The sequence below is a fragment of the Jaculus jaculus genome, chromosome 1, assembly GCF_020740685.1.
Source record: "Jaculus jaculus isolate mJacJac1 chromosome 1, mJacJac1.mat.Y.cur, whole genome shotgun sequence".
Lineage (NCBI taxonomy): Eukaryota > Metazoa > Chordata > Mammalia > Rodentia > Dipodidae > Jaculus > Jaculus jaculus.
The window spans coordinates 194,641,745-194,659,802 of NC_059102.1; the positions used below are offsets into that span (position 1 = coordinate 194,641,745).

General features: G+C 34.7%; 1 protein-coding gene across 5 annotated transcripts in view; it reads left to right on the plus strand.

Moving 5' to 3' along the window:
- Positions 1–18,058, plus strand: part of Wdr17 (WD repeat domain 17) — a 139,142-nt gene that overhangs the window by 112,103 nt on the left and 8,981 nt on the right. For 3 of the 5 annotated variants that reach the window (XM_045155904.1, XM_045155927.1, XM_045155921.1), the window contains 12 exons: positions 392–594; positions 1,600–1,749; positions 1,834–1,964; positions 2,269–2,394; positions 3,267–3,422; positions 6,299–6,363; positions 8,243–8,375; positions 9,099–9,190; positions 10,211–10,310; positions 10,937–11,076; positions 13,315–13,335; positions 15,099–15,210. In XM_045155904.1, coding sequence (XP_045011839.1) covers positions 392–594; positions 1,600–1,749; positions 1,834–1,964; positions 2,269–2,394; positions 3,267–3,422; positions 6,299–6,363; positions 8,243–8,375; positions 9,099–9,190; positions 10,211–10,310; positions 10,937–11,076; positions 13,315–13,335; positions 15,099–15,210 — 1,429 coding nt within the window. The remainder of the gene's footprint in view (positions 1–391; positions 595–1,599; positions 1,750–1,833; positions 1,965–2,268; positions 2,395–3,266; positions 3,423–6,298; positions 6,364–8,242; positions 8,376–9,098; positions 9,191–10,210; positions 10,311–10,936; positions 11,077–13,314; positions 13,336–15,098; positions 15,211–18,058) is intronic. The other 2 variants (XM_045155912.1, XM_045155934.1) reach the window with 1 other exon arrangement.

The window sequence follows — 18,058 nt, forward strand, 5'->3', positions numbered from 1 at the left end:
AGGTGCGACTGATTCTGTACTTAACAAACAACTTATTTTACTGACAAATATATGATAAAATCATTTACTGTATTAATAAAAACATAACTTATCAGCCATAGTTTCTCTTCAATTATATTTCTTCTTGATGTTTTATTTTTAGAAAACCATGTTTCAACCTATAATTTATGAAGCAGTATAGTAACTGACCAATAAAGGTTAGGAAAGAAAACATGCTGGAATATTTAGCTGAGATAGTTAAGATATTCATTTCTGTCTGCTATAAAGAAATGAATATAAGCATACCTAAAACATAAAATGATCTGTAAATATGTTAGGAAATAATCACTGTGCTCCATTGAGACTGTGTTTATCCTTAAATTATAATACATATATAACATTCTACTTTCAGTTCTGTTCGAATCTGGGATTATACTCAAGATACTTGCATAAATGTTCTTAGTGGACATACTGCTCCTGTGAGGGGATTAATGTGGAATCCTGAGATTCCATATCTGCTAATATCTGGCAGCTGGGACTATACTATAAAAGTATGGGATACTCGGGAAGGAGTATGTGTGGATACTGTGTATGATCATGGTGCAGATGTGTATGGTAAGTGGTTTTCATACATTTGGTATTTTGACAGATTAATGATGTTTATATAATTTATGAGTAAAACAATATTTTAAAGGACTCATGGTATTTCATTTTGAGATAACATTTTGTTCATTTGAAACAAATACATGTTCCTTGTTAAACTATCATAATCACAAAATATAACCAAAGAAGTTACTGGATGTTATCAGAAGATGACTTTTGTGATCACTGTGGTATTTAATCGGCAGGCATCTGTTTATCTATGCACACACACACACACACACACACACACACACACACTGCATACATAAATACACATATGTGTACATGTTTGAGTTGGGGTTTATCACTTTCTAATCTATCATTCCAGTGTAAACTGTAGAACAAGAATAATAGTAGCATAAATTTTGCTTATTTAGCCAGTCTCCTATTTTGTGTTTTTTAAGCACTTAGTGAAGTTTTTCTTTAATATTTTGTTTGTTTATTTATTTCAGAGAGAGGGAGAGAAAGACAAAATGAGGCAGGCAGAGAAAAAGAATAGGTGCACCAGGGTCTCCAGCCAATTCAAGTGAACTCCAGAGATAGGTGCCAACTTGTGCATCTGGCTTACATGAGTACTGGGGAATCGAACCTGGGTTCTTAGACTTTGCAGGCAAGTGCCTTAACTGCTAAGCCATCTCTCCAGCCCCCTTTTTTTGTGATTTGTTTTCTTTTTTTGGTTGTTCTTTCAGGTAGGGTTTCACTTTAGTCCAGGCTGACCTGAAGTTCACTATGAAGTCTCAGAGTGGTCTCAAACTCTAGGTGAATTATGTTATACTTGCCATTTAACCAAATGAAATATAAGTCCAGTATTTTCACTAGGCACATTTGGTTTCTCATAGTCATGCATTTTGTATCCATATTTGCAGCCAAATGTAATTTTGTTGTAACTTCAATGCTGTAAAAGTAGAATGAACTACATATAAATAAAAAGATTTTTAAGTGTTTATTGTTGTAAAAGTAGGCTCTTTTCCCCATCAGGTTTAACCTGCCATCCAAGTCGTCCCTTCACCATGGCTTCCTGTTCCCGTGATTCTACTGTGAGACTCTGGTCATTAATACCTTTAATCACCCCTTTACAAATAAATATTCTGGCAGACAGATGTTGGGAAGAAATTATCGGGAATACTGGTATTGAATATGATTTTATTGATTTTATTTTTAAATAATACTATATAAGAAAATTTTCCTTACTGAGTCCTGTCTCTTCTTCAGATAATGCTCTAGAAAAAGGCACTCCTCCTCTATTGTGTGGGAAAGTATCAAGAGATATTAAACAAGAAATAGAAAAGCTAGCGGGTAATCCTCGACTGAAAAAACTAAGATGGTTTTCAGAGTGTCTATCAGTAAGTATTATAGGAATTAAAGATGAACATTATTCCATTAGCCAGAATGAGTCATAACTATTGTCATTAACTTTTCACTTGTTTACACTCAGGATCCCAACATAGTGAAAAGTGTTCAATTTAACCTAATCTGTTTAAGGAAATTTAAAACTAGAAATGATTAACAGCATGATATACTGTTACTGTTTTGGTTTTCAATGTAGATAACTGAGCATTGTAATATTTTTTGAATATGGAGAATACTGTGAGGATTTCCTTCACTTTTTTTTTTTTTTTTTTTGGTTATTGTGTACCAACTTTTTAGACTCCAAGTGGCAGTGACAATTTATGGAACTTGGTTTCTGTGGTAAAAGGACTGGATGATAGCTTACTGCCTCAGAACTACTGCAAAGGAATTATGCATTTGAAACATCTGATCAAATTTAGAACAGTAAGTGAAGTTCCCAGGCATGACGTACACAAGCGCATGTTTCCCTTTTCACTGTTTAAGTAAGAAAACTATGCTACATTCACTATGTATATTTGTACTATTGGTTGATAGTTTGAAGTAAATGAATACTGGGGAGATAAATTTTGAAAACAAGTCATGGAAATAGGAATTATTTGAGAACAAATTAAGGTTTTCTGAGGTTGAATATTATGATATTCTTCAAAGGTCACTGGGATACTGTAAAATGTTTCATCTTTTCCATGTTACCTAAAAGTGATTATGTCATATGGTGTGCTGTGATTTATTATCAGAGAACATATAGGCTATATACAGGGTTATGTTAAATTAAAAGTGATTGTGCAGCTTTTAATGAATGTTAGTAAATAATTACTATTCAACTTATGGTAGAGACAATATCCAGTATTAAGGAAAAATAACCTGTTCTGGGTCAGAAAGAAAAAAATCATTTGTATCTTATCAATGAAATATCAATAGTTAACATTGGAACATCAAAAACATTGTGATAGGAATGTAGATTTGGTGGTCCCAATAATAGTACTCTTCATAAAGAGGGAGAACTTTCTTATATAACAAAGTAAACACCTGGAGATTGTAAGTGAAAAACCTTTAAAAAAATTTTTTTTTTGTCTTCAGTTTTTCACCACTCCCTCTTGATCCCTGGAACTCTAAGTAATCCACATTTGGAGAGTGTAAGGACAATAAGATGCATTTTCTTCTACTAGTCCACATTTCCATGAAGATCCAATTATGTTTTTAAAGATATGTCATACTTTTAGATTTATAGTGTTGTGTGCTTTTAAAACATTGACCTAATATAAAAACCTTCATTTTTTTATTTTCTTTATATCCAGTCTGAAGCACAAGAACTAACAACAGTCAAGATGTCTAAATTTGGTGGTGGTATTGGTGCACCTACTAAGGAGAAAAGACTGAAGGAAGCTGCTGAAATACACTTAAGATTAGGACAGATTCAGAGATACTGTGAACTTATGGTCGAACTTGGAGAGGTAATTTACTTTTAAAGGAAAATCAGTGCAACTAACATAGTACTGCATTATGAGCATTAAGAATATAATTGGGGGCTGGAGAGATGGCTTAGTGGTTAAGCGCTTGCCTGGGAAGCCTAAGGACCCTGGTTCAAGGTTCATTTCCCCAGGACCCATGTTAGCCAGAGGCACAAGGTGGCGCACACATCTGGAGTTCGTTTGCAGTGGCTGGAGGCCCTGGCACACCCATTCTCTCTCTCCCTCTCTCCCTCGCTCTCTCTCTCTCTCTCTCTCTCTGTCTGTCGCTCTCAAATAAATAAATAAAATATTTTTTAAAAAAGAATATAATTGGTTCTATGTATTAAAAATATGAAGCAAATTTTTTTCACACCTGGTTGATTCCCTGCCAAAGTGATATCAGCTTTATACCCTAGAACAGTTTAATAAAGGGAAGCTTCCAAGCTAGCCCTCCTGAAAAATAATTATACCCCAGCCCAAACAAACAGAAGCATCAGTTCTGGGGATAATGTCCAGCTATCTGTGCTTTTGTACTTAATTCCTCCTGAGTATTTTCATGGGTGTTCAAATTTGAAAAGCACTGCCTATGATTTTTTAATGATTATTATTATGAACTTTACAATATGAAAATATTATATATCGGTCATATTCTCATAGGTTTATACTCTTGTATCCCCTCTCTCTCTCACCCCCATTGTACTCAGGGCCCTCCCTAGTGGGGTTGTTGGTGTTCATTGTGGACTCATGAATGCACCAGGCAGTCTCAACCGAAGGGACAATATCTCGGGACACAGCTTTTCACCCTATGGCTCTTAAAATCTTTCTGCTCTGTTTCCTTACAGTCCTTCTGCCCCGTCTTCTGCAGTGTTCTCTGAGCCTTGGCCAGCATGTCAGTGCCAGCTGATTTGCTCATAAAGGAATCACCTTCTTATCATAACTAGACTCCATCCTGGCCAGAAAATGGCATTTCACTGAGTATTGTCTGCCTAAGTATATTCACAGGACATATTCTGATTTTTTTAAAAGGACTGAAGCAAAAAAAAAAAAAAAAACAAAAAAAAACCTATTTGTTAGAAAAGCTGGTGGTGCATGCCTTTAATTGAAGAGGTAGGAGGATTACCATGAGTTCCAGGCCACCCTGAGACTACCTAGTGAATTCTAGGTCAGCCTGAGCTAGAGTGAGACCCTAACTATAGCTTCCTTTGGAAGGGAGGTAGTAACTAGGATAGAACACTCATATGGAGAAGGTGTTCTCCTTTCTGTGTCCTAGGTGTTGTTTACATGGAGATATATAGGCCTTGGAAATTCAGTGGGCTTTTTCTCTTTTTTGCAAAAGATCACAAAATAAAAAGATCAACAGAGAAATTCTCTAGCTTTCCACCCCACAAAAACAAATGCTGGATAAGTTACTTAACTTTTTTAATATGTTTTTATTTTATTTTAAGAGGGAGAGAGAGAAAATTGGTGTGCCAGGGCCTCAGCCCCTGAAATCGAACACCTAGTGGGCATGTCCCACTTTGCGCTTGCATTACCTTTGTGCACCTGGTTTTTGTGGGATCTGGAAAGTGGAACATGGGTCCTTAGGCTTTGCAGCCAGGCACCTTAACAGTTAAGCCATCTCTTCAGCCTAAGTTACTTAACTTTTAATTGAAAAATATACTAAGAACACTTGGAAATAATAAGAGAATGCAGTTGAATTATATATAATAAGAAGTGTAGTTAAATAAAAATAGATCAAAATTAAATTTAATCCACTTTGCATTCTTCACTTTTCCATATACCTAGAAACAATGAATGATAGTTTGATTTATCATAATAAAATGTGGCACTTGAAAATATTATTGAAGATGACATTTAAGCTAAAAAATATTTGTTTTAAAAGTGATGTAAACTTTTTATAAAGATTAGATTTAAAGGTTACTCTTTTTAACACGATAAAGAAAAAAATATATTAAGAGTCAAGGGGACACATGAATAAATACATTTTGGTAGAACAATAAAATTGTTTACTGAATTGTATATTTGGTTCCTAAAATTCCACTTGTAACTCTGCAGAATTCTTGGTGTGCCTATAAGTGCTCATGGTTGCTTCTTTATAGGCAGTTTCTATTACACTAAGCTTAATACTATGGGAAACATGTCATCCTTTTACAAGATTTATTTTTTCAATGAAATAGCTAAGTGAATTCAAATTTAATTTAACCAACATGTTAACTTTTTTCTTCCATTTTTCCAACTATACTGAAGATAAATTGCCTCTGAAAGCATTTTAATGTACCTTTTACATAACAGGATATGTCATTTTTAAAGATAACCTATTTAAAAATTCATGTATTATTTTAAGTTAATTACCATTTTTGTAGCATTAAGTACAGTATAACCCTAGTGTTTTGGTAAACCTTAATGAAAATTATGTTTTCATTTGTTTCAGAATATTTCGTTTCAGTATTGTTGATTTTAAATCCATAAAGCCAAGTAATAGTCATAATAAAATTTGATTTAGTAATGAGCTTCTTTGAGAGTCAATTAAGAAAATGACTGGTATTTTAATTACAAATAAATAAATAAATATAATTTAGATAAATGAAATAGAAAGAAATTATGTTTATATAATAAGTGTAATAGCAATTTTTTTTTTCTGTGAGGAATTGGATTTCCCCTCTAAATCACAGAAGTTTTTTTTTTTTTATCTTTTTTACAACCTGTCGCAAAAAGATTTATTTTGTATACAGTGCACTAAATAACATACAAAAACATTCCTGGCAGTCTAAAAACTGTAAAAATTTTCATTATAAGTAAGAATCAACAAAAAGTCTGTTAAAAATTATAGAATGCAATCCAAATGAATGTGTTTCTGCTCTTCTTTTCTGTTATTCTAGTGGGACAAAGCCCTGTCAGTTGCACCTGGGGTCTCAGTAAGATACTGGAAGAAGTTAATGCAGAGGTAAGGGAGAAAGTCAGTCCCAGAAATATGCATGAAAGTCATATTAAAATAAAAACAATCAAGCCAGGTGTGGTGGCGCAGCCTTTAATCCCAACACTCTGGAGGCAGAAGTAGGATGATCATCGTGAGTTCAAGGCCACCCTGAAAATTCACTCAGGGTGAATTCCAGGTCAGCCTGGGCTAGAGTGAGACCCTATCTCAAAAAAACAAAAATAAATAAATAAAATCAGTCAGAAGTGGTTGTACACACTTTTAATCCCAACACTCAGGAGGCAGAGTTAGGAGAATCACTGTGAGTTCCAGGCCAGCCTGGGACTACAGAGTGAATTCCAGTCAGCCTCGGGTACAGTGAGATGGTACCTATTAAAAAAAGAAAAAAGAAAACCAATCTAGAAGCATGGTAGTAGCTATTGAGATCCCTTAATGAATTTTATATCTGTTGCTAGAATAAGTTAACTAAATTAGTTGTAAATCATTTTGGTATTCTTATATTTGTTGTGGCTTCTGATGAAAATGGAAGAAGAGGGCTGGAGAGATGGCTTAGCGGTTAAGCGCTTGCCTGTGAAGCCTAAGGACCCCGGTTCGAGGCTCGGTTCCCCAGGTCCCACGTTAGCCAGATGCACAAGGGGGCGCACGCGTCTGGAGTTCGTTTGCAGAGGCTGGAAGCCCTGGCGCGCCCATTCTCTCTCTCTCTTTCTATCTGTCTTTCTCTCTGTGTCTGTCGCTCTCAAATAAATAAATAAATAATTTTTTAAAATAAAAAGAATCAAGGGGCTGTTGGCAGGCAGGAAGCCTAGAAAAAAAGAAAAAACAAGAAAAGAAAAGAAAAGAAAAGAAAAGAAAAGAAAAGAAAAGAAAAGAAAAGAAAAGAAAAGAAAAGAAAAGAAAAGAAAATGGAGGAAGACAGATTTCTTCCTATCAATAGAAAAAAGAAAGCCCAGCATACATATCAACAGTATATCTAAGTGAAAAGATTTGAGAGTAATCAATAGTTCATATACTACTCTTTGTATAATTGTTGAATCCTATTCTATGTATAATTGTGGGACTTTTTCTCTGGAGATACTAATCCTTGCCATTTTCCTTGATGAAGAGCAAAGGAGGTTCTGATAAACTTAAGGTTCTTATTTCAAAATACAATAAGATAACAAGAAAGCTTTCCTTCAGGTATGCTATTTTCCTAGGGTTACTATAACAAGTAGCTATAAATTAAGTGGCTTTAAATAGAAATTACTTGTCTCATAGTTCTAGAGATTAAAAGTCTAAAGTCAGTTTGTTTGCAGATTTGTTTCCGTATGGAAGCTCTAAGGGAGTCAGTTTTGTGCTTTTCTTGGGGTTTCTTTGTGGATTAGAGATGACACGTAGCAGATATGAAAAGACCAGTTAGCATGTAGATAACCGTATCAGAAGACAGTGGCCTATAAGCCTTACATGGTGAAGGGGGAAAAGAAGGAAAGTCGATGCTGTATTCAAGAAAATACTTAAAATTTTCTTCTTTAATAATATAGATAACCACACATTTGACTAAAGCAATTTAGAGCTTATAACCTCATCATATTTATCTGCTTTATAACTTTATAGTGTATTAAAAGTTAAATGTCCATTTTAATACCAGTTTGAAGAACTGAGCAGTATGCTATAGTTGAAATAAGAAATGTATTTAAGAGAAATTAAATACAGTAGTTATTATTTTATACAATTTTTATTTGTGTTCTATATGATATGATTTTTAAAGTTAAGTCAGTTTAAACATGCCATAGAAATTTATAAAATCCACTATAAATTTTAAATGTTTCTAAAAAATGGTAGTCTAGCTAAAAACCCTGAAATTAATATTTGACTTAAATTTACCATAATATGTATATCTTTATGCCTTTAGAAGAGCTGACCAATTAATCCAGGAAGATAAGGATGATGTCATCCCATACTGTATAGCCATTGGTGATGTGAAAAAACTTGTCAATTTTTTTATATCCAGAGGTCAACTTAAAGAAGCTCTGCTTGTGACACAGGTAAAATTGCATAAGCATGCCAGCTGCCTACATTGGTGAGCAGATGTACAGGAGGGAGAAAAATCCAATTTATGGATTTGCTGTCATGTGATTGAAAATTATTGATGGCTCATCTGTCTCAGTCTTTCAGTCATGCTGTCTTTATACAGGTCCTATTGAACTGACTTTTGAAAAATATTCATTTATTTGTGTGTGTGTGTGTGTGTGTGTGAGAGAGAGAGAGAGAGAGAGAGAGAGAGAGAGAGAGAGAGAAAGGCAGGGAACAAACAGAAAGAAGGACACAGAATGAGTAATTATGGGAAAACTAGGGCCTACTCCCACTGCAAATGAACCCCAGATACATGTGGCTTTACGTGGGTACTGGAGAATTAAACCAGGGCTGTCAGGCTTTGCAAGTAAGTGCCTTTAATTGCTGAGCCATCTCTTCAGCCCAACTTTAGATTTTTTTTTTTAACAGTTTACAAGCATCCCTAACTCTGATCTTTTCAAATAGTGCTGAATGTTATATACCATGAGTTAAGCAAACATTTTGTAAACAATTATTTTGACTCTTCATATTTCTACTGAAAATGGAGTTTGCGTTTTCTTTTCAAAGTAAGATTATATGCAAATAAAATATAATTTGCAATCTATTTAAATAAAATTTGCTCAAAACAAAAACTTGAAGCTGGTTGGTAATTAGCAATTAGTTAAAGATTAATTAAAGATTTGATTGCATTCTAGGCTGCATGTGAGGGAAATATGCAAACCTTACATGTTTCTACACCTAAGGGAGCTTCACATGCTGATGATATCTATAAAGAAGACTTCAATGAGTAAGTGATAGACTTTTCATTTGAGATCATCATTTTAGGACTACTTTCCTTTTCTGAGTTTGGAGATGATGCAGTTAATAATTCTTTGTAGACTGAGGACTTGCCACCTCACGCTCAGCTGTATTCCCATGAATTTAGTCCAATGGTAACATCCATCCCTGTGTGAGTAGAGAACTGTCAGGCAGGTAGACTTAGCCTATATGCAGTCTATATAGTTTCAGCAAGGTAAAATACATTTAGTAGTGCATTAACAATTAAAACACCTAAATACTTAAAACTGATCAAATTCTGTTATGGAGGATAGGTGGTAAAAATTAATTACACTGCTTCTTGATATTTCACTGTAAGTCAGAACATACAACATCCAAGTACTCTTTTACAACCTCATGACACAAGGACTAGTTTCTAGAATGAAAATTTTAATGCTTTTAAAGAAGAAATGAAAATAGTTATTTCACAAAGGGGAAAAGTTAAAATTTTGTAGTGTTGCAACTCTTTTTTGTCTAATATTCTCCACATTCCTTCTGTTGTCTGCTGTTATTGTCCGAGACAATAATAAACTTTTAGGAAACTTGCCAAGTAGAAAGGCATCATGAAATGTTAAGGAGACAACAAGCCAGGACTAATGTGTTCTTTTCTACATATGTGTGGCTATTCTTTTAGCTCTTTTAACCTCAGCATTGTAAAGGTACATAAAAGCCATATTTTAGATATCATCTAAAATTCCACCTGTAATTCTTCTAAAGTGAACTGCACTGCAAATCTAGCTATGAAACAGGAATCAATGCAGGGTCATTCTGACAGTCAAGAGACTAAGGCTGGGGAGGGATTAATAAGATCACAATTTTGGAAAGACTGATTTCCTGGTGTTTTGTTTTTTTTTTTCCACAAAAGAAATAAGGGTTAAGTGTAAAATAAGAATATCAAATGAAATCTTTGTTGGGCGCTCAATTACCCACCAAAGGAAATAAACTGAATTTTATACAGTATTTATTGAGTTAATATCATTTTTACTTTTAGACTCCTACACAGTGTCATTAAAGAGCTGTCTGAATGGTATTTTCAGGATGGTCGAGCAGTGCTTGCCGCATGTTGCCATCTAGCTGTTGATGATATTGAGGTACAGCATTTCAAACTGATGCATGTGACTGAATAGTTCTTCAGATGTGCCATGATGTTTGAGGGGGAAAGATTAGGTGACATATGTTACATGCTTCCACGCCCAAATAATTACATCATGAATCAGCACACACAAATACTATAGACTAAGTTTTCTTCTTTCATAGTTTTATCACATTTGTAACAACCTGGAAAATATTTTATGATTGTTGTGTAATCAGATTTTATATTCTCTTTTGATAGACTAAAAGACATGTTGAGTGTAATGAACAATATTAGTAATTACATTAGTAGAATTTAGAGTGACTGGGAATGTAGCTCATTTGTAGAGCACTGCTCTAATATATACAACATTCTGGCTTCCATCTTCAATACCATAATAGGAAAGAAGGAAGGGAGGGAACATTTTAAATTCTAAATTGAAGCAATTTGCTATAATCCCCAGTATAAGCTTTTCCATCTGAAAATTACAATTACTGTTGCAATATGATATAGGAATATTGAAATAAATATTTTAAGAATAATTAATACCTAAATTAATACTACTTTACTTTATGAACATGGAGGGGAATGATGATCCTACCAAACATGTATGAAACTGAAGAAATTATTTTCTTCTTTAACAAGCTGGCTATGGCATATCTGATCCGTGGCAATGAACTGGAGTTGGCAGTGTCTGTGGGCACAGTACTTGGAGAATCTGCAGCACCAGCAACACACTATGCCCTACAACTACTGGCAAGGAAATGCATGATGATACCAATGTGGTAAGAATGTTTGCATTGAAAACCTAGTTTTATAGTGATGATCTATAATATAAATTGTTTGAAAAATTATACATTAAGAATATATATCTTCTCATAAAAGTTCATACCTTTATACAAGGTATGATGGGAGAAAATGGTGGTGAGATGGGAATGAAGCAACGATATGAATTTCTATGAATATAAATGAAATCTACCACAACCCCTTCTGTGGTAGGTCAGTCATAAGGCTTCAAACATCAAGTATCAGGAGACACAAATGCACTCTTCTTAAGACCACAAGGACCAAAGATTGTTTTGTTGAATCTTACAACAGACCATGTCTGCAAACTCTGACAGTATTTTTAAGAGATGAACTCTGATAATTCCCTGGGATTACAGGGAAGTCTAAGGTCAAACAATTCTCATTCAGATCTGACTGCAGAGCCCATTTTTGGTTAGTTTGTCACTGGGGAGTCACTTTAAGAAAGATCAGTTAGTCTCATTCAGTAGACAGTTGTTTGTTGGATAAAGATAATTGTATAAATCTATTTTTTCTCTTTCCCCAAAATATGAAAGATCTCAAGAAATTTCTAATTAAGCTTGTTTGTAAGGATTTTGATAACTCTCTACTGCATACTTCATGTGCACACTACACACCCATAAGATGAAAATTCATACATGACTATCAATATTGAGCTACACACATGGTAATTATGGTGATGATAATGATAATTAGTGATAGCTAACATATATTTCTATACTGTTTACTCAGTGCCAAGCACTATATTGAGGACTTTGTATGTCATAAGCTACTAGGACTTGTGAAACTGGTATTGATTTGTAAGAGCTAGCTTTAAAATTTGTGCTCTTAGCTACCACATATATCATATCCTCATCTGGGACTAACTTAGAAAAGTACAGACTTTCTACTTTCCAATCTGAGTGTATCTGAGCGTGTGATAGCAAACCAAGAATCTTATGATTGTTCTAGTTTTAACTCATGCCTTACAATTATGGAAGCATTCCCTACACTACCAAAATAAAATGTAGTAGTATATCACGATCAGCCTTAGACTTAAATGAATATAGTACTGATCATCCTGAGAGTTTCTAATTATCCTCCTGTCAAGTTGTCAATTACACAGATACTGTGATTTTTCTTGAACCTATTCCAAAATCTGACATGTAGCTCACATTATTTACAAAAGTAGCTTATTCAAGGCTGATGGCTAGAGAAGTTATCATCTAATCTTAGTGAAGTGGGATTTGTCTTTAAAAAGTGAAGGTAAATGTAGTAAATTATTATTATGCTAAAATATTTAAAAATCTTTCAATGAGCTCTCTGTCTTTGGATAGTTTTTAAAATATTTTATTTAATTGATTTATTTATTGAGGAAGATTGAGAAACATGCAGAGATAGATAGAAGATGATAGATGATAGATAGATAGATAGATAGATAGATAGATAGATAGATAGATAGATAGATAGATAGGATACAGACAGACAGACAGACAGACATAGAATGAGTAGTGCCTCCAACAACTGCAAAGGAATGCCAGACACATGTGCCATGTTGTATGTATGACTTATGTGGTCCCTGGGAAATCAAACATGAGTTCTTTGGTTTTGCAGGCAAGCACCTTAACTACTAAGCGATCTTTCCAACCCTCTTCAAAACTTTTAATAAAAATAAGTATTCTATTACCTGGTAACTCCTCCCTAAGAGTTCTTTTACATAGCCACAGAGAGGTATACCAAACACCAGGAAAAAGTTCAAATTCTGTATATATATATTCATGCTGATTATGTCAAATTTTTTTGTTTGGTTTTTTGAGGTAGGGTCTCATTCTAGCCCAGGCTCACCTGGAATTCACTATGGAGTCTCAGGGTGGCTTTGAACTCACAGCAACCCTCCTACCTCTGCCTCCCAAGTGCTGGGATTAAACGCATGTGCCACCATGCCCAGCTTGATTATGTCTTTTTTTTTTTTTTTTTTGTCGAGGTAGGGTCTCACTGTAGCCCAGGCTGACCTGGAATTCACTCTGTAGTCTGATTGTGTTAATTTTTAAGAAAGTCTGTAATCTTCATGACTATTAGTACAATCCTACATATTGAAAATCAACAAAAATAACTATGTAATTTAAATAGACTCATCATTTTATAAACAAAAAGTTCATGTTTTTACACTTACTAATAAAGTTTTGTTGGCTTCTTGATATTTGTGTGTTTGATATTCATGTTCAATATCTTGTTTTTAGCTTTCCTTCTGTTGGATACAGGTACTATCTAGTTTTTTTATTTAATTTATATTTTTTATTGACAACTTCCATAATTGTAGACAATAACCCATGGTAATTCCCTGACTCTCCCAACTTTCCCCTTTGAAACTCCACTGTCCATCATATCCTCTCCCCCCTCAACAAGTCTCTCTTTCATTTTCATGTCATCATCTTTTCCTCCTATTTTGATGGTCTTGTGTAGATAGCAAGTTTCAGGCACTTTGAGGTCATGGTTATCCAGGTCATTTTGTGTCTGGAGGAGCACATTATAAGGAGTCCTACCCTTCCTTCGGCCCTTACATTCTTTCTGCCACCTCTTCTGCAATGATCCCTGAGACTTGAAAGATATGATAGAGATGTTTCAGTGCTGAGCACTCCTCTGTCACTTCTTTTCAGCACCATGATGACTTCTGAGTCATCCCAAGATCACTGCTATCTGAAAAGAGAAGTTTTTCTAACCAAAAATGAGAGTAGCATTAATACATGGATATGAACATTAGGAGAAGTGCTTACTAGACAGTTTCATTAGAATAGTATACACATTTAGCTAGACACCAGCAGATGTTATACCCCTAGGGTTCATGACTCCCCCTGTTGCAGGTTTGCAGTATCAGGGATGTATTCCCTCCCATGGAGCAGGCCTCCAGTCCAGTTGGAGAGCAGCTGGTTTCTCCCATAACAGACATGCTACTATTGCACCTGTTGGCTCATTTGGCCAGGCTGGACAAATTTAAGTCTTTCAGTGTCCAGTGTTAAGTATCTCCACTGGTGATTTCTTACTCTCCCACTGAACTGATGGCAGCATAGCTTTTTTTCAGCTTTCTGTCAGGTAGTCTATAGGGAGGAGGTTTTCAGCTCAGCTCCAGGAGGATTTCTTGGTGACGTTGTAACCCAAGTATGTGGAGTCTTTAGCAATAGGGCCTTACCATCTATTCCTGGTGAGAAACCAAGAGCTTCAACAATAGACTATAATGTTTTGGGAGTATGAGTGACCTCCCTGGCCAATATCTAGTTTTATTTTTAATATGTTTCTGTAAAAATTCATATACTATTATGTTACAAAATATCCATTATTATTTTTACAGTATAAAAATTTGTATACATATAACATAGTAAATAAAAAATAAGTATCTTGAATTTCTTAATTTGATAGAGAATTATTCCATAACAATGAGACTGAGTATAAATATATAAAGACTCATGGTATATCAATTTAGATTATTAAAAATTTAGTGGCTGGGGAGATTGCTCATTGGGTAAAGTGCTGCACAAATGACTGTATTCCCATCCCTAGATGCCTTATAAATCTAGGTACTATAGCATTAGTGTATGCAATCTCAGTGTGCATAGAGAGAGGGAGGTGGAAACAGGAGAATCACCCTGAAGAATGCAAACCAGCTAGCCTGAAAACTGCAGCGGTGAATCACATGATAAGAAAACCTGTCCCAAAAATCAAGGTGTAATGTGAGGACTGACACTGCAGTTTGTCCTCTAGTCTCCACATGCACTATAACGTGTGTGCTCCCACATCCACATTCAGACATCCATGAACATGCGCACACACATACACACCAAAAAATTGTAAATTTAATCTTCATATTCTTTGGATTCTATAATTCACATATAAGGATCTTCATGATTAGTGCTGTTTATGTAGATATAAAAGTTAGGGAAGTATAGTATATATGTCCTTTTTTTGAAATATTTATAACTCTTTTTAGGTCATTTCCTCAGTGGAGTTTTCCTTTTTGTTCTGTGAACAGGAATCTAGCAGCTGATCTTCTCCTGATGACTCCTGATAATGATCTAAATTTAGTGAAGCTCTGTGCCTTCTATCCAGGGTGTATAGAAGAAATAAATGATCTTCATGAGAAGGTAGGCTGAAAATATATTAATGAATCCTGTTTAAAAATTAGTGCTATTATTTGACTATTTTAGGTTTAAGCAAATATAAATCCATACATAAAAACAAATAGCCATGTAGTCACTTTTGAATACTATAAATTCAACAAAAAATGATAACTATAAGAAGGAACATTTATTGGCTTCCATCATGTGCTTGACACTGATCTAAGTATTTACCTGTATTTGTATCTTAACTCTCATAAAACGATTGGAATATTGATCAGTTTTACAAAGAAATAAAAGTCACAGAAGAACTTACACAAATTAGTTTCACAAAGAGACTTTCAACTTTTAGCAAATCCACATCCCTTTCCAATTAGGTGTGTATTCAACTTAAGACCTGTTAAAAACTATATAAAGAAGGGCTAGAGAGATGGGTTAGTGGTTAAGCACTTGCCTGTGAAGCCTAAGGACCCTGGTTCAAGGCTCCATTCCCTAGAACCCACATTAGCCATATGCACAAGGGGGCACATGAGTCTGGAGTTCGTTTGCAGCAGCTGAAAGCCCTGGCGCACCTGTACTCTTTCTATCTGCCTCTCTCTCTCTCTGTCACTCTCAAATAAATAAATTACAATAAACAAAAAAATATATATAAAGAAATTCATATGCACTACTCTAAAGTGCTATCAAATGTCCTTAATTTAAGAATATAGGAATATGCATATCAATATTATATATGAAAACAGCCAAAATGCTTAATAGTTGGATTATATAAATTATAACAAATTTCTTTATTTCAATACTATTAATCCATTAAAAATCATTAGACCCAGCCAGGCATAATGGCACATGCTTTTAATTCTAGGACTTAAGAGTGTAAGGAGGGAGGGAAGAACTTAAATCCAAGTCCATCATAGGCTACAGATTGAGTTCCAGGTGAACCTGGGCTAGAATGAGATTCTGCCAAAAAATAAAAATAAATGAATAGGCAACCCCAAATCATGAGATTATTTGTGTTGATATGAGCAGATACCTACAAAATATCATTAAAATGAAATTAGGTCACAAAACAGTCCATATGCCATATAATTTAATTTTGAAAATAACCAATAAACTACATACTTATTCCTAGCACTTCTTTGTTTGTTTGTTTTTCAAGGCATGGTCTCACTCTAATCCAGGCAGACCTGAAATTCACTAAGTAGTCTCAGTCTTGAATTTATGCCAATCCTCCTACCTCTGACTCCCGAATGTTGGGATTAAAGGTGTGTGCCACCACACACATTCCTAGCACATTTAACAAAATACCTACAATTTCTTTAGCAAAATAATAAAAATGTAAGTAACAAATGATAAAATATGAGTAGAATATTTCCTCATTCTTAACTTTCAAAGTAATAAAATTTTATTTCAATTATTTGAAACTTAGCATTGTTTTTTTTTTTTTTTTTCCTAATTGTGGAGTGGTCCTAATTACTCAGAACATACTGTTATACTAATACAGATGGACTCAGAGTGTATATATATAAGTGATAGGTATGGATAAATGTGTGCATGTGAGCAACTGTGTCTGTGTGTATGTGTTTGATGTCAGGAGAAGACTGTGAAAGGACTAACGTCCTAAGTAATCAGTAGTTTGTGAGATTAGTGGAGACTGTACCATCTCTGTCCACTTTCTGTTTTTGTATTCTTTTAAAAAATAGTTATGGTTTATTTTTCTAAACATAAGTAGAAATTTCTTTTTATGTTTATGACCCAATGTGTTTGGTTACTTTATCATTCCTGTGAGCAAATACCTTATCAGAAGCAGTATCAAGAAAGAAAACTTTATTTTCCCTTGCATTGTGAAGGGATGTTTTATGGTGGGGAAGGCATGATGGCAGGAATCTGAAGCAGAGCTAGTCATACTGTAGTCAGGAAACAGAGGGTGAAGACGTAAGGCCAGCTCTAAAGGTCCACTCCCAGTGACCTACCTCATCTACCAAGACTTCACATCCTAAAGGTTCTACAACCTTTCCAAACTGTACCACCAAACTAAGGACAAAGTGTTCAAACACAAGAGCCTATGGGGTGCATTTAATATTCAGCTAACTATAAAATATATATGGAAAGAAGTAGGAGGGCTTTTGTTTCAATTATACTTTACATTTATTATGTAGTGTTTTTAAAAATATTTATTTAGGACTGGAGAGATGGCTTAGCGGTTAAGCGCTTGCCTGTGAAGCCTAAGGACCCCGGTTCGAGGCTCAATACCCCAGGACCCACGTTAGCGAGATACACAGTAAGTTATGAGTAAGGGTGGGAAGAAATATGAGAAGAATTGTATGTAATAATTCCTTCATGATTTTTCTAATTTTTTTATATTTTTTATTTTATTTATTTGAGAGTGACAGAGTGAGAAAAAGGCAGATAGAGAGAATGGGTACACCAGGCCTTCAGCCACTGCAACGAACTCCAGACGAATGCGGCCCCTTGTGTATCTGGCTAACATGGGTCCTGAGGAATCGAGCCTTGAACTGGGCTTCTTAGACTTCACAGGCAAGTGCTTAACTGCTAAGTCATCTCTCCAGCCCGAATTTTCTAATTTTTGGATGTAAGATCTCAAATATTTAGTCTTAGTTTTTAAATAATAAAATATGAATCTATTAAATGAATTTTTGATACATAAATTTGAAAAGCAACAAACTTTTGTTGCTATTTAGGGGCACCTTTTTTTATTAGGAAATTTGTATGGACACATCATGTGTTGGTACCATCATTTCCCTCCTGCCTTCCCCCATTCCACTGAGGGCCCTACTCAATGGGATTGCTGGTATTCCCCATGGGGCTTTGTGTTATGAATTGTGAGAGCAGCAGTCAGTCACTATGGTGTATGGAG